The 15,526-nt window shown below is 41.2% G+C and overlaps 1 protein-coding gene across 1 annotated transcript in view; it reads left to right on the top strand.

Annotated features, from left to right (window-relative positions):
* The window catches only part of mtmr6 (myotubularin related protein 6), a 48,080-nt gene that overhangs the window by 4,169 nt on the left and 28,385 nt on the right, over nucleotides 1-15,526 (top strand). The window contains exons 2-4 of the mRNA XM_078222146.1: nucleotides 801-923; nucleotides 11,453-11,615; nucleotides 14,806-14,963. Of these exons, the coding sequence (XP_078078272.1) occupies nucleotides 801-923; nucleotides 11,453-11,615; nucleotides 14,806-14,963 (444 nt within the window). The remainder of the gene's footprint in view (nucleotides 1-800; nucleotides 924-11,452; nucleotides 11,616-14,805; nucleotides 14,964-15,526) is intronic.

The raw sequence follows: 15,526 nt of genomic DNA, 5'->3' as shown, positions 1-15,526 counted from the left end.
AACTTGGCACATTTCGAAATGTAATATTTTTAGAAAATCTTACAAGGATTATGTGTTTTTAAACTGGGTGGCAAGATCCCCTTTAGTGCTTTCTAATGCTCTTCTACTTTCTGTCCATATCTGAGTTATGGAACACTGACAACTGAACGGTGTTTATGCCATTCACGATTCCTTGGATACTGAAGCAGTCTGTGTCCACAGGCAGCAAGTACTGGACAACATCCAAGCCTGAGCTGATAAGAAGCAAGCAGCATTCCTGCCAAAAATGCCAGCACTCCATTTTATCTGTTGATATATTTGGAAGGTTAAAATACATAAAACTGCATATTACAAATTGGATTTTAATATTGCGTGACTGATGGGACCTACCACACAAATGGCACCATTTGCTATTGAAGTAAAATGGGACTTTTCAACATGTTATTGAAGGCACTGGAGACTTTTAAATTTGAGAGTTGGAGAGAAAGACGTCTCAATCAACCGTCACCACGTCTCAAATGAGTTGCCTGGCACAGCCATCTGTTCTCTTTTACCTTTTCCTAGTTCCACCCTGAGTACTTGGTCTCATCCACTCTCTTGTAATTCCCATCACTGATACTTTGAGTGTGTAATATTTCTTAATCTTTGTGATAGTTTTGCTACCCAGAATTAAAACATCATAGAATTCCACACACTGAAGTCCATCTGGCCCATCATACCTGGTTGTACTGCATTGTGGGGTGACTGTCTAGTACTTAATCCTATATTTCCATACTACCATGCTTCATATGTCATATTTGTTTCTCAAATTGTTCTTGCAGGTGGAGCAGGTGAAGTGCTTAGATCGCTTCAGCAGTAACAAGTCAACAACTGGAACCTTGCATCTTACCACAACCCACTTAATTTATAGGGAGTCAACCACAGTCAACCCTAAGGAAATTTGGGTTTGTATTTAATTTGTAAATACACAGTTGTGCCACATTATGTTTAAAATTTGCATTTTAGGAAGAGTGAAGGACACGTGGTGGAACATATGGCCTGAGCATGTTGCAAGCTTGGGATGTGCAAGGTTGTGGAGTGGCCTGTACATGTGGACAACGTTTTAATGTTTGAAGTTCAAATTACAAGCAAAGAGGACATTGAGATCTTGTTGAACTGAGGAAGTAATTAGCAGGATAATGAAATTGGGAGCTTGGGTGTAGAAGCTTTGATAACTTTTTTAAAAATTTATTCATTCGTGGGACATGGCCAGCATTTATTGCCCATCCCAAGTTGCCCTTGAGACGATGGTGGTGAGCCACCGCCTTGAATTGCTGCAGTTCATGTGCTGTGGGTTGACCCACAATGCCATTAGAGAGGAAATTCCAGGATTTTGACCCAGTGACTGTGAAGGAACAGCGATATATTTTCGAGTCAGGATGGTGAGTGGTTTGGAGGGGAACTTGCAGGTGGTGGTGTTCCCATGTATCTGCTGCCCTTGTCCTTCCAGATGAAAGTGATTGTGGGTTTGGAAAGTGCTGTCTAAGGATCTTTGGTGAATTGCTGCAGTGCATCTTGTAGAAAGAAGACATTGCTGCTACCGGGTGTCGGTAGTGGAAGGAATGGATGTTTGTAGATGTGGTGCCAATCAGGCCGGCTGCTTTGTCTTGGATGGTGTCAAGCTTCTTGAGTGTTGTTGGAACTGCATCCATCCAGACAAGTGGAGAGAATTCCATTACACTCCTGACTTGTGCCTTGTAGATGGTGGATAAGCTTTCGGGAGTCAGGAGGTGAGTTACTCGCTGCAGTATTCCTAGCTTCTGAACTGCTCTTGTAGTCAGTGTTTATGTGGTGAGTCCAGTTGAGCATCTTGGTAACTCCTAGGATGTTGACGGAGGATTCCGTGATGCTAACACCATTGAATGTCAAAGGACACTGTCGTTGCCTGGCATTTGTGTGGTGCGAATGTTACTTGCCATTTGTCAGCCCAAATCTGGATATTGTCCAGATCTTGTTGCATTTGAACATCGACTGCTTCAATATCTGAAAAGTCATGAATGGTGCTGAACATTGTGCAATCATCGGCGAATATCCCCACTTCTGACCTTATGACGGAGGGAAGGTCATTGATGAAGCAGCTGAAGATGGTTGGGCCTAGGACACTCCCCTGAAGGACTCCTGCTGAGATGACTGACCCTCCACTATCACAACCATCTTCCTACGTATCAGGTATGACTCCAACCAGCTTAGAGTTTGCCCCTTGATACCCATTGATTCCAGTTTTGCTCCTTGATGCCACACTCAGTGGAATGCGGCCTTGAGGTCAAGGGCTGTCACTCTCACCTCACCTGGAATTCAGCTCTTTCGTCCATGTTTGAACCAAGGCTGAATGAGGTTAGGAGCTGAGTGACCCTGGCGAAACCCAAACTGGGTATCAGTGAGCAGGTGCTGCTTGATAGCATTGTTGATGACCCCCTCCATCACTTTACTGATGATCAAGAGTAGACTGATTGGGCGGTAATTGGCCGGGTTGTCCTGCCTTTTGTGTACAGGACATACCTGGGCAATTTTCCACATTGTTGGATAGATGCCAGCGTTATAACTGGACTGGAAGAGCTTGGCTTGGGGAGCGGCAAGTTCTGGAGCACAAGTCTTCAGTACTATTGCCAGAATGTTATCAGGGCCCATTGTCTTTGCAGTATCCAGTGCCTCCAACTGTTTCCTGATATCATGTGGAGTGAATCAAATTGGCTGGAGATTGGCATCTGTGATGCTGGGGACCACTGAAGGAGACTGAGATAGATCATCCACTTGCGTTCTGGCTAAAGATTGCTGCGAATGCTTCAGCCTTATCTTTTGCACTGATGTGCTGGGCTCCTCCATCATTGAGGTTGGGGATAGTTGTGGAGCCTCCATCTCCAGTGAGTTGTTTAGTTGTCCACCACCATTCACGACTGGATGTGGCAGGACTGCAGAGCTTAGATCTGTTCTGTTGGTTGAGGGATCGCTTAGCTCTGTCTATCACTTGCCGTTTCTGCTGTTTGGCATGCAAGTAGTCCTGTTTGGCAGTTTCACCTTATTTTTAGGTATGCCTGGTGCTGCTCCTGGCATGCCCTCCTGCACTCTCCATTGAACAAGGATTGATCCCCTGGCTTCGTGGTAATAGCTGAGTGGGGGATATACCGGTCCATGAGGTTGCAGATTGTGGTGGAGTACAGTTCCGCGCCTATTGATGGTCCACAGAGCCTCAGTGTCTTGAGTTGCTAGATCAGTTCTAAGTCTGTCCCATTTAGCACGGTGATAGTGCCAACCTGATGGAAGTTATTCTCTATGTGAAGGCGGGACTTTGTCTCCACAAGGATTGTGTGGTGGTCACTCTTACCAATACTGTTGTGGACAGATGCATCTGTAGCTGGCAGATTGGCAAGGATGAGATCACGTATGTTTTTTCCTCTTGTTGGTTCCTTCACCACCTGCTGCAGACCCAGTCTAGCAGTTATACCCTTTAGGCCCGATCAGTAGTGCTGCCGCCGAGCCATTCTTGGTGGTGGACATTGAAATCCCCCACCCAGGATACATTTTGTGCACTTGCCACCTTCAGTGCTTCCTCCAGGTGTTGTTCAACATGGAGGAATACTGATTCTTCAGCTGAAGGAGGACGGAATGTGGTAACCAGTAGGAGGTTTCCTTGCCCATGTTTAACCTGAAGCCATGAGACTTCATGCAGTCCAGAGTCGATGTTGAGGACTTCCAGGGCAACTCCCACCTGACTGTGTACCAGTGTGCCGCCACCTCTGCTGGGTCTGTCCTGCCAGTGGGATTGGACATATCCAGGGATGGTCATGGTGGTGTCTGGGGTGTTATCTTTAAGGTATGATTCTCTGAGGGCAATTATGTCAGGCTGTTGCTTGACTAGTCTGTGAGATAGCTCTCCCAATTTTGGCACTAGTCCCCAGATGTTAGTAAGGAGGACTTTGCAGGGTCGACAGGGCTGTTTGTTTGGTCGTTGTCTTTTCCGGTGCCTAGATCGATGCCAAGTGGTCGGTCTGGTTTCATTTCTTTGTTGAGACTTTGTAGCGATTGATACAACTGAGTGGCTTGCTAGGCCATTTCAGAGGGCAGTTGAGAGGCAACCACATTGCTGTGGTTCTGGAGTCACATGTAGGCCAGGCCAGGTAAGGACAGCAGTTTTCCTTCCCTAAAGGACATTAGTGAACCAGATGGGTTTTTCTGACAATCAACAATGGTTTCATGATCATCAGTAAACTCCTAATTCCAAATATTTTTTATTGAATTCAAATTCCACCATCTGCCGTGGCAGGATTTGAATTTGGGTACCCAGAACATGAGCTGGGTTTCTGGATTAATAATCTGGCGATAATACCACTAGGCCATCGACTCCCCTGAACAGAACAGAATGCAGAGAACCTAAATTTGTTCCTGGCTTTAGCATTACTACAGGGAGTAGAGGGGCATTAAGTATTTAATAAGATCATAAGTAATGGGAGCAGAAGTAGGCCAGTTGGCTCCTGGAGCCAGCTCCATTCAGTAATTAGTCATAACTACTCTTTCCTGCCTGTTCCCCATTAACCGTTGGCTCCCTTGTAAATAAATCTGGTTAACTCAGCCTTGAATGCATTCAATAACTTAGCATCTATTTCTCTCTGTGGAAGAGAATTGTGAAGACTAGCAACCCTGAAAGAAGAAAATCTGCCTCATCTCCATTTTAAATTAAAGATTTTTTTTTAAAAAACTATGCTCCCAGTATCTACTCATTCAGAATCTTATGATTCACATCACCCGTTATTCTTCTAAACTCCAATGAGTATAGGCCCAAAATGCTGAACCTTTCAATTTTAAAATATTTTATGGTATATAGGTGTCGCTGGCTAGGACAGCGTCAGTTGCCCATCCCTAATTGCCCTTGTACTGAGTGGCTTGCTAGGCCATTTCAAAGAGTCCACCACATTGCTGTGGGCCTGGAGTTGCGTGTAGGTCAGATCAGGTGAGGACGGCAGATTTCCTTCTCAAGGGCATTCGTGACAATAGACAATGGATTTCATAGAAATCCTACAGTACAGAAAGAGGCCATTCGGCCCATCGAGTCTGCACCGACCACAATCCCACCCAGGCCTTACCCACGTGTCCCTGCATATTTTACCCACTAATCCCTCTAATCTACGCATCCCAGGACACTTTTCTATCTTTCCTGCCAAAGTGGACAATCTCACATTTTTGCACATTATACTCCCGTGTGCCAGATTTTTGTTAATTCACTTACCCTATCAATATCCCTTTGTAGACTCTTTGTATCCTCCTCACAATTTCCTTTCCTATTTATTCTTGCATCATCAGCAAATCTGGCTACAATATAGCTTGTCCCTTCAAGTCATTAATATAGATCGGAATAGTTTTGTTTCAACACTAATCCTTGTAGCAGTCCATTGGTTACTAATTTGCCAACCTGAAAATGTTCCATTTATCCCAACTCTGGTTCCTGTTAGTGAACCAATCCTCTAATGTATCATTCGAATATATCACCACTAGTACTTGAGCTCTTGTGTAGTAACCTTATCGAATGCTTTTTGAAAATCCAAGTACAGTGGGGCAGTTTTTACGGCCTCACTCGAGTGAGATGGGATTCTGGGGGGGGGGGGGGATGGGATTCTGGCCACTATATTTACTGGTTCCCCCTTATCCACTCTGCTTATTGCACTCTCAAAGAACTCTAATAAATTGGTCAAATACAATTTCTCTTTCATACAATCAGGCAAAGTCAACATGATATTATGATTTTCTACATGTCCTGCTATTATCTCCCTAATAATGGATTCCAGCCCATGACCGATGTTAAGCTAACATTGCAAAAAAGGCTCAAATCCATTATCAATGGTCAAGAAGCTTGTGCACTTGATCAAATAGACAACATAGCGATGGCATCAGATTTAAAATGCAAAATTTATATTTTCCTTTACACGGTAACATGGAAACTGCCTACCAGACTATTGTGGGTAGGTCTCAAGCCTGTTGCAATAAAATTCACCTGCTACCCCCGCCCTCCAACTCCAATCTGTTGGAATGCCTGGTGGAGGCCAGAAAATTACCCAACTTCAGAAAGCATTCTTACATTAGGTGAAGTCCCACTCTCTACATTTCCACTGACATAACATTTGAACAAAGATTTAGGCCCAATTTCTTTCAGTTTTAGTTCAGATTTAAAGCTAACCCCCTTTAAATTTCTAAAATACAACTTATTAAGGCTTGATTAGAAATGCTTTTCAAATCCTGTGTTAATTGTATTGAATATTTATGGTGCTGAATACCATATATAATGGATGGATACTATGATGACGCCATTCAGTAACTGTTGCTGAGCAGGTCGTCAACCTGCTCTCAAGCTTGAAATACTGCTATAAGGAAGTGAACAAACATTTTCTCATAGAATCATAGAAACCCTACAGTGCAGAAGGAGGCCATTCGGCCCATCGAGTCTGCACCGACCACAATCCCACCCAGGCCCTACCCCCACATATTTACCCGCTAATCCCTCTAACCTACACATCTCAGGACACTAAGGGCAATTTTTTTTTTTAACCTGGCCAATCAACATAACCCACACATCTTTGGACTGTGGGAGGAAACCGGAGCACCCGGAAGAAACCCTCGCAGAGACGAGGAGAATGTGCAAACTCCACACAGACAGTGACCCGAGCCGGGAATCGAACCCGGGACCCTGGAGCTGTGAAGAGGCAGTGCTAACCACTGTGCTACCGTGCCGTAATTCTGTGTATAATTACATTATTTCTTCATTAAATTTATTCTCTGTAGAAAAATGCCTGATTTATATTTGGCAATAAAGCAGCTGCCACTGATCTTGGCACATCCAACCACTCCATAACAGAATACATAGGTGCGGCCTATAATAATTACATTTAGTAATTACAACTGTAACTGCAGAAAGAATGTAGCCCTATGAGTTCCTTGAACACATTTCAGAAGGACTGCTGTGATGTCAAAACTGGAGAGTGCCATAATAATTTTATTTTTGGAAAGCACTGTATTTACTCTTAAAAGGCATTTATTAGCCCATGCTGAGGATCATGGGCTATGTCGTGGACCACACTCACGGTCTTCTCCACAATGTGAGTTCATGAAGTATTTATTACCCTTGTCTAAAATTTTTTGTGGCAACAATTTCTGTTGTCATTCTGATTTAAAGTATGATCTCATTTGTTAGCTTTCAGCAGGTTCCCTTGACATTTGGGATGTGTGCAGCTCTCACAGGAATAAATCATTCCTGATGACTGTTGCAGAGTTTCAGCACCAACTTTAAATTGTCTTTTGCTCAATTCCGTTCTCGATTCTAATCTGAACAAATTAATGTGGCACTCTACTGCTGTCACATTTGATTAATTGCAAATTTGAGATCATACCTGTTAATCATTTTAACTATATTAGTGTTTGTTGTAACAATGATTGGCTGTTGGGACACAGATGTCATCGCTCAATGTATTGTTGACACTGATGCCTCCAATCTCAGCCCTGCATGAGCCTACCCCAAAGGCATATTGAAGCTGCAACAAATCTCAGGGTAGTGTTTGGCACCATTTGTATGTTAACGAAAATAGATTGGAGCAGATGCTGTGTTTTTACTGGCACCATGCTGAAACTCGTTGTATCTCATGCCCAACCCTCTATTGAGGAGTGGCTGCTTCAACACACATTAGCAAAGAGATCCTGATGGATAAGGTAATTATCATTGTGGTGTGTGTACATTGCCCGCATTAAAAGCATTGAGACTTGTAACTAATTTCATTTATTGACTCATTTGGTTCATTTAGGAACTTGGGAAAATGAGTTGACCATTCAATTTCTGTCCCACTGTTTTATTCATTACATCTGATCTACACATCAATTCTATTTATCTGTCATTGCTTCATAATCCTTTTTATTGTTAGCAAACAAAAATCTAGCAATCCCAGTCTTAAAAATTTCAGTTAATTTCATACCCAGTCTTTTTGGAAGACACCAAATTTCCACCCCAAGTCGTTGCAGAAAAATGCTTCCTGATTATGCTCTTAAATAATCTTGCTCTAACTTTGAGATTGTGCCGTTCTGTTCTGGGATCCTTTGTCAGAGGAAGTAGTCACTTGGTATCAAATCCCAATTAAACACACAAATTAAATTGTCTCTAGGAAATACAAACATAGCAGGAGTAGGCCATTTAACCCCTGGAGCGTGCTCCACCATTCAATAAGATCATGGCTGAATTTGACATTCCACCTACTCCTGATAACCTTTGGCTCCCTTGTTAATCAAGGATCGATCTACCTCTACTGTAAAAATGCTCATTGACTCTGCCTCCACTGCTCTCCGGGGAAGAGAGCACTAAAGATTCATGACCCTCTGAGGGGAAAACAAAAACTTCTAATTTCCTTAAATTGGAGACGCCTTGCTTTTTATACTGTCCTCTAGTTTTATGATTTCCCACAAAGGAGATACTAGAACCCTTTCATTCTTTCGGTATCCAAAACAAACTAACTTAATGCAACCTGTAATCAATTTAACTCTTTCAGCCTGAATGTCATCCTGATGAATCTGAGCTGTACCCTCTCTAAAATTAATATATCCTTCTTGAGATTTGGTGCCTAAAATCAACATAATACTCCTGATGCCTGAAGTGTGACTTTCTGCCCTTTTTTGTATTTTCGTCCCTGGAGATAAAAAGCCAATGTTGCAGTAGCCTTTTTGATTACTTTATGCCCCTGTGCGCTAACTTTCAGTGATTTGTTTGCATGGGCACCCAAATCCCTTTGAACTTACACAGTTTAACTGTTAAGAAAAATATTTGTGATTTGTACATCTCGGAACTAAAGTGGATGATCTTGCATTTCCTGACATTAACTTCTGTCTACCATAGTTTTGTATATTTGCTTTGTCTATCTGTCCTAATTTAATGTCATCTGCAAACTTATATGGACATCACTCTATCCAAGCCATTGATACATTTGGTGAAAAGCTTTGGCCCCGATCCAGATCGACAGAGAATATCACTTGTCATGTCCTTGTCATGTCATATCCAAATCTGATTACGTTTCTCTTATTTCTATATTTTCTACCTACCAACTGATATTTGTCAGTGATTTCTATGCCTGATGTACTTCTAACGCTGCTTTGTTGAGAAATATTTTGGCCTGCGATTTCCCGAAGGCATACTTAAGATCTTAGTTTGTAAGACTTTTTCTTGACACAAAAATCAAAAGCAACCTCATCTACATATTTCTGCCAGACTAATGATGTAGTTGTATAGAGGGTTGTCAGTTAAGTGTTGGAAGGGATGCAGCTTCTGATGTGCTTTTTATCTTGTAGAAAAAATTGATGGAAACTTGCAGGTACTTTAAATATGCACAATACTACCTTTTTAATATTTGAAAATTTCATTTTCAGTATTTAGGGATGGAGTAACTTGAAGAATGAAAAGATTGAGTCATAGAGGTTTACAGCATGGAAACAGGCCCTTCGGCCCAACATGTCCAATGCCGCCCTTTATTTTAAAACCCTAAGCTAGTCCCAATTGCCCGCATTTAGCCTATCTCCCTCGATACCCATCGTACCCATGTAACTGTCTAAATGCTTTTTAAAAGACAAAATTGTACCCGCCTCTACTACTACCTCTGGCAGCTTGTTCCAGACACTCCACCCTGTTTGTGAAAAAATTGCCCCTCTGGACCCTTTTGTATCTCTCCCCCCCCCCCCCCACCTTAAACCTATGCCCTCTAGTTTTAGACTCCCCTATCTTTGGGAAAAGATATTGACTATCGAGCTGATCTATGCCCCTTATTATTTTATAGACCTCTATAAGATCACTCCTCCAGAGAAAAAAGTCCCAGTCTATCCAGCCTTTCCTTATAACTCAAACCATCAAGTCCCGGTAGTATGCTAGTAAATCTTTTCTGCATTCTTTCTAGTTTAATAATATCCTTTCTATAATAGGGTGACCAGAACTGTACATAGTATCCCAAGTGTGGCCTTACCAATGTCTCGTACAACTTCAATAAGACATCCCAACTCCTGTATTCAATGTTCTGACCAATGAAACCAAGCACTTTGAATGCCTTCCTCGCCACTTTGTCCGCCTGTGACTCCACTTTCAAGGAGCTATGGACATGTACCCGTAGATCTCTTTGTTCTGTAACTCTCCCCAATGCCCTACCATTAACTGAGCAAGTCCTGCCCTGGTTCAATCTACCAAAATGCATCACCTTGCATTTATCTAAATTAAACTCCATCTGCCATTCGTCAGCCCACTGGCCCAATTGATCAAGATCCCGTTGCAATTGGAGATAACTTTTTTCACTGTCCACTATGCCACCAATCTTGGTGTCATCTGCAAATTTACTAACCATGCCTCCTAAATTCTCATCCAAATCAGTAATATAAATGACTCGGATGAGCACTGATCCCTGAGGCACAGCGCAGGTCACAGGCCTCCAGTTTGAAAAACAACCCTCTACAACTACTTTCTGGCTTCTGTCATCAAGCCAATTTTGTGTCCATTTAACTACCTCCCCCTGGATCCTGTGCGATTTAACCTTATGCAACAACCTACCATGCGGTACCTTGTTAAAGGCCTTGCTGAAGTCCATGTAGACAACATGAACTGCACTGCCCTCATCTACCTTCTTGGTTACCCCTTCAAAAAAACTCAAATTAAATTTGTGAGACATGATTTTCCACTCATAAAGCCATGCTGACTGTCCCTAATTAGTCCTTGTGTCTCTAAATGCATGTAGAACCTGTCTCTCAAAATATCTTCGAACAACTGACCCACCACAGATGTGAGGCTCACTGGCCTGTAGTTCCCCAAGCTTTGCCCTGCAGCCCTGTTTAACAAAGGCACTACATTTGTCACCCTCTAATCTTCAGGCAACTCACCTGTGACTATCGATGATTCAAATATCTCTGCTAGGGGACCTGTAATTTCCTCCCTAGCCTCCCACAATGTCCTGGGATACACGTCTTTAGGTTCAGAGGATTTATCTACCTTGATGCGCTTTAAGACTTCCAGCATCTCCTTCTCTGTAACACATACAAGATGTTTAGAATATACTGATAAATTGAATACCCATTGGTTTGCACAACTCAGCAATGTAAATGACAGCAAAAGTGTTAAGGGCACTGCCTATTAGTGCAATATTTTGCAAGCTTAGATCACAAGATTTAAGTGCAGAAAGAGGCTCTTTATATTTCTGCAGATGTGAGCTCTTTAACTGGTGTCATCTATGGCAATCCTATTTCATTTGCATCCCATCGTATTTTCTTTACAAATGTATCCTACTGTAATGATGTATTCAATAAGTGAACATTCTAAGTACCTTTGAATTGTTTTTCCCTGTTCCTTCTCCTTCCTCCAAATGGTTAGACAACATAAATTAATTGCATATTGCAATGTTTGAACATTTAAACGATTCTATGTTTAATTGCTATTCTTTAGATAATGCATCATCACATTGCCGTAGTAGAAAAACTTTCCCTGACAGCAGTTGGATGTCCGCTAGTAATACAGTGCAAGAATTTTCGGGTCATTCACTTCATCATTCCCAGAGAAAGGGACTGTCATGACATTTACAACTCCTTACTCAAGCTCTCGCGACCAGGTAAGCAATGCATGTTGGTAAATAAAGATCTTCAAAAAAAATGTTTTTAAATTTAACTCGACACAGTTATTGCCACTTACTACATATCCTATCTTAGAAATAAAAATACATGTACTCACCTGCTTGGTATGATGCTCTGCATCTAAGATTTATATGTAAATTCTGTTAAGTTGGGCAATAATAACTTTTAATAGCTCTGACCTGAAACAGTTTGCAATTAGAATGTGGCCATTGTCTCATATGACTATTTCTAATCGTCTGTAGCTGACTTGCATCCAGTCCTGTGTCAGTGCACCACTACAAGGCTCCAGCTAAAGAAACCCTGAAACTATTTGCTCTGAACTGTAATATGTTAATCAACTTGTTGAAAAGAACAGTTTGTAATGCATAGAGCACTTAAGAAAATCTTCCTGTCTCCTTACTTTTGTTAACTATTTTTGTGAATGGGCTAGAAAGTTAGTCATCCTTGGGTGCAAACTCACTTTTTAAATCTAAAGTATTTAACTCGATGGACCTGCACAATGGTCAGTATGGGTTAGATGAAACCTACTGCTCAATGGTGCAAAGTGGTAATGGGAATGAGAGCAGTTGGGTGTATTCCTCCAACCCCTCCCAGTGTACCAGTTAAAGCTGAGTGATGCAGTTGATTAACTCATTGCCATTTCATACTTGGGACCTATTACTTAATTTAGACCAGTGTTAGGAAAACAAAAGTAGTTTTAAGGGAGTTATATTTGTATTGGTAAACATTTGAAATAAGGTATAGTTTTAAGTGAGTTTAATTTAATGTTTCTGTGCCTGGAAAGGTAAAATCTATTGTTGGATTCATGCTGGCCAAAGGTGTTTGCATGTATGGGGGTTGGTTCAGTTCCAACTGCATTTCTATCGTGTTAGAGAGGGCTGCTGCATGAAGGGTAAATAAACTAGCAGTGGTTGCTTAGCAACTGTAAAGCAGAAAAGCTTTTAGGTTGTAGTTTTAGCTGGATATATTGCAGTTGAAGACAGGACACCAGGGAGTGAACATCTGTCAACTCTGCCAGGAGAAAAACAGTAAGAAGTCTCACAACACCAGGTTAAAGTCCAACAGGTTTATTTGGTAGCAAATACCATAAGCTTTCGGAGCGCTGCCCCTTCGTCAGATGGAGTGAAAATCTGTTCTCCAACAGTGCACAGAGACACAGAAATCAAGTTACAGAATACTAATTAGAATGCAAATCTCTACAGCCAGCCAGGTCTTAAAGGTACAGATAATGTGGGTGGAGGGAACATTAAACACAGGTTAAAGAGATGTGTATTGTCTCCAGACAGAACAGCTGTTGGAGAACAGATTTTCACTCCATCTGATGAAGGGGCAGCGCTCCGAAAGCTTATGGTATTTGCTACCAAATAAACCTGTTGGACTTTAACCTGGTGTTGTGAGACTTCTTACTGTGCTTACCCCAGTCCAACGCCGGCATCTCCACATCATGACTACCATCAACGGAGAAAAACTGGACAGGATGGGAGCTACAAAGAGGCAGGCTTCCCAAAGTACCAGTTACTGTCCAGTTAACCAGGGAATTGGGATATAATGTCTTAATACAACTGAAATAAAGTTTGATACTCTTTTAATAGAGACTGAAAATCAAGAGTTAAAGCAATTGTGAACAGTTTGTACAGCGGTCAAGACATCCTAAAGGGAAGGTGTAAAAACAGGATTCTGGATTCAGTGTTAAAAGTGGAGTGAAAGCTTTGTTTAAAGGAGTCATCTGGAAAACCTGAACTGGGTTTCTGGATGCAAACTGCTGATGGTGTGAAAGATTTTTGTGTGTTTTGAGGGTGGAGTTTGGAAACACTCATGTGAGTCATCTGGGGGAATTCTGAGGGGAAATTCGTAAACATATACTCTGAACCTGAAGTGAATTTGATCACAGTGATCTTGTGTGTTTAAAGTGACGTTTTACTGCTGTAGCTGAAGATATACTTGGTAATCCATGTTAATCTTAAAACCTGTGTATTTAAATTAAGAGGGGAGTAGAAGGAGTATCGTATCATAGTCCAATTCTTTCATGTCTAATAAATGTTGTTTTTCTTCAAATGTTATGGGGAGAAAGCAGGATTAGGCTATTGAGTTGGATGATCAACCATGATCGTAATGAATGGCAGAGCAGGCTCGAAGAGCCATATGGCCTCCTCCTGCTACTATCTTCTATGTTCTATGTTTCTGTGTTCTTGTTATTGACACTAATTAGCAGTCCTGTGACTCTTCTCCATGTTTTATAACAAAAGCCAGGGTTCCATTCTGGAATCTTCCCATCAAGTCATAACATCAACTAGGATCGTAAAACCAGACAGATTGAGTTGAGCAATGTGAAAACAGTTAGGATAGTCTCAGCTGGGTTCCTAGATGCTTTGAACCCAAATCATTGAAATGTTCATAATTCTGAATCTCAAAGAGAGCTGCCATAGGAAATGAGATTCTTCATGCCAATACAAGCAGGGGTGCTTTTTTTTCTAAAGAGTGGAGTGGGTTTTATTATACTGAAGTTTGTACTAAATGCGATTTGATTGTACTTAACGAACATCCAAAATGTAATGAGCTGAAAATCTTTTTTTCTGTTAAACCACATGAATGCCTTTATGCACTTTTTTAAAATTCCCCCCCTCGGACATTCATCAAATGGTCAGCTGGGTTAACAGCTTCTGTTCTTCTACAAATGCAGCTCTTGAACAACCACTGGGTGGTGTGCAAGAGCAGCCCATTGTATTTAGGTCTTTGTCTCTTATTACTTCATCCTTATCTGTAGGAGAAACACTTGGTTTCAGTTCTGCTTCTTGCAGCAACAAACCTGTCATTTTGAACTCGCCATGTTGGAAAGGAAATAATGTAATTTAAAATGTTGTCACTGTTTGGCATAATGGTGGATACGGCTCTTGCGATTCTTGGATGTATCTATACTTATTGTATTCATGATCTCTAATTGCAATTTTGATTCTGCAGTATTGTAATTTTGTAATTGAATATTGCACATCATTTTTCCAGTTATTTTAAATGTATAGTTTAATTTTCTTTAAAAAAGACCAATGCTTTTATGTTTTGCCAAATTATCGCTTGGATTGAGTGCATGTGAATATAAGTTAGAAATAAAAGGCAAAAAACTAACAAGTACTTGTAGATTTCATAAACATTTAAATGTATTCTCTATTTCAGTTACATTTAATGACCTGTATGCATTCTCATATACCCCTAAGAAGACTGAATATGAGAGGGCTTTGGGGTGGAATGTCATTAATTTAAGTGATGAATATCAACGTATGAAAATCCCAAATAATACCTGGCAGTTAACTGATGTAAACAGAGGTTACAAGGTAAGAGAGAATTGGAAAAGATAGTGTGTATAACATTTATTGGAACTGTTCCTACAAAGAGGAACATTTACTCATTCATTAGCTTTCTGTCCTCTTACAGAATATCTTTCTGGGCATATTTCACTAACAGGAACACTGAGGTGAAAAAAGCTTGTGTACACATACTTGCTTCATTGTGGTCTGGTTGGTTCCAGTAACCTCTGCCTCAAGTGTCTGCCTATAGTGGTCATTTGCAAAAAGGCGACGAGACGATGTACCTATTTCTCTGACAGTGCTGGCCTTGAACTCACCACCCAGGAGTGCACAATGACAACTGGATGAGATACTCTTATTCTTGCTTGTGATTATTTTGTATCATCATTTTCCTACAGGAGATGTTTATTCTTTGTTCTGCTCTTCTCTTTCCTCAACACCAAAGTGCAGCCAGGATTGGAAGTTTTTTATTTTGGGTATTTGCATGCATATATTCCAGGACTACTTATTGTCTCACCTGAATAGTTTTTTTTTTAAGTGTCTGTAGTTCACTTTTTCATTTTGCATAATATGTAATTATTCCATTAAGA

This window comes from Mustelus asterias, chromosome 10 (assembly GCF_964213995.1).
Source record: "Mustelus asterias chromosome 10, sMusAst1.hap1.1, whole genome shotgun sequence".
Lineage (NCBI taxonomy): Eukaryota > Metazoa > Chordata > Chondrichthyes > Carcharhiniformes > Triakidae > Mustelus > Mustelus asterias.
The sequence above is the reverse complement of the archived record's forward strand: the minus strand, read 5'-3'. Positions and strand labels throughout refer to the sequence as shown.